The sequence below is a fragment of the Oryzias melastigma genome, linkage group LG22 (genome assembly GCF_002922805.2).
Source record: "Oryzias melastigma strain HK-1 linkage group LG22, ASM292280v2, whole genome shotgun sequence".
Classification (NCBI taxonomy): Eukaryota; Metazoa; Chordata; class Actinopteri; order Beloniformes; family Adrianichthyidae; genus Oryzias; species Oryzias melastigma.
Genome location: NC_050533.1, coordinates 986,021 through 987,574, shown reverse-complemented (window position 1 = coordinate 987,574; position 1,554 = coordinate 986,021). Strand labels below are relative to the sequence as shown.

The window sequence follows — 1,554 nt, the reverse complement described above, 5'->3', positions numbered from 1 at the left end:
TGAGCTGGAGCCCCAGCAGATGAATGTTTCAGTGACAGTGATGGATGCCGTCTCCATGGAGACGCTGGGAGCATCCCGCACTTGTTGCCCCCCCCCTCCCTTACCTTGTGCAGCTTCCACATGGCCCCCAGAGCCTTGACCTCGTGGGGGCCGTGCTTGCCCTCCTCCAGGCACTGGTAGCACACCGGCGTCTTGCACTGCACGCAGTACATGCTGAGGTTCTCCAGCTCGTGCTCCGTGCACGTGGAGATCTTGCGGGGGCTCGCGCGGCGGCTGATGCGGCCCTGCGCGGGCGGCACGAGGCGGTGCTTGGCCAGCGGCCCCCGGGGGGGGTGGCAGCGCAGGCGGCAGGGGTCGCAGTAGAAGACGTCGCACTGCTCGCACATCACCGTGGCCTCCTTCGGGCTCTTCTCGCACAGCTGGCACTTGAGGGCGGCCGCCTTGCTCTGCTGGTACCGGTCCACCACCCCCTCCAGGACCCGGTTCTTGGGGAAGCCGCGCAGCCCCCGCTCGTCCAGGATCAGGCTGCGGTGGCACTGCGGGCAGGTGATGCAGGAGTTCCGCGGGATCGGCGGGTAGGAGCCCGGCGGCTGCAGCAGGTGCTGCTGCGGGGGGGGCTGCGGGACGGCCGGCGGGAAGACCCGGACCCCGTTGGGGGACTTCTGGCACGGCGTGGTGGGCGCGCTGACGAAGCCCCCGTACGAGCCGTAGCCGCTGTCCGCCTCGCTGTACAGGCTCATCTTGTCCAGGTCCAGGTAGTCGTAGTCGGCGGAACCGGAGGCTCGGCTGCTCTGCGGGGACTCCGCCTCGGGGGTCTGCACGAGGATGTTCCGCGCGCACGCCAGGCAGATGTTGTGGGAGCACGGCAGGATGATGGGCTCCCGGTAGAACGAGCCGCACACCGGACACTTCAGCTCCTCCTCCATCTCGTCCATGACTGCGGCGGTCCGGGTCCGGGTTCGGGTCCGGGCGGGTCCAGCGGCGGCGCGTGCTGCTGCTGCTCCTGCCAGCGCAACCTTGAAGAGAGGAGACCGGAGAGGAGCGGAGGCGGCCGGGGGAGGGGCGGGGCCAGTGAGCACCAATCAGCGGCGGCGCCCGCTCACAGCGGCCTCCTATTGGCTGATGTGGATAAACAGACTTCAGTCAGAAGCGCCGCAGAAACGCGCGCGAGGACAGTTTGATGAAACGAGAGAAATTCATGTTTTTATGAAAAACTTCTATAAAAATCATGTTTAATCGGATTAATCTGATTCTGAGAGAGGATTCAGAGAATTCCTTCATGAGAACTTCTGACCTCAAAGACAAACAAACATTTCTAGTTTAACGATACAAAATCACGATTCTGATGTTCGATTTTTAGGGATTTTTATTTGATTTGTGTTCAGTTCTGAGATCGTTTGGTTCCAAAGCTGTTTTACATCCATCATCCATCCATCATCCATCCATCCATCATCCATCATCCATCCATCCGTTCATCCATCCATCCATCATCCATCATCCATCATCCATCATTCATCCATCCGTTCATCCATCCATCGATCATCCATCCATCCG

At 61.1% G+C, this 1,554-nt stretch overlaps 1 protein-coding gene across 4 annotated transcripts in view; it reads right to left on the bottom strand.

The window, feature by feature from the left end:
- trim9 (tripartite motif containing 9) overlaps nucleotides 1-1,042 on the bottom strand; it is a 42,604-nt gene extending 41,562 nt beyond the window's left edge. For all 4 annotated transcript variants that reach the window (XM_024275207.2, XM_024275222.2, XM_024275215.2 and 1 more), the window contains exon 1: nucleotides 105-1,042. In XM_024275207.2, coding sequence (XP_024130975.1) covers nucleotides 105-935 — 831 coding nt within the window. In that variant the 5' untranslated portion in view covers nucleotides 936-1,042. The remainder of the gene's footprint in view (nucleotides 1-104) is intronic.
- Nucleotides 1,043-1,554: the final 512 nt, after the last annotated feature.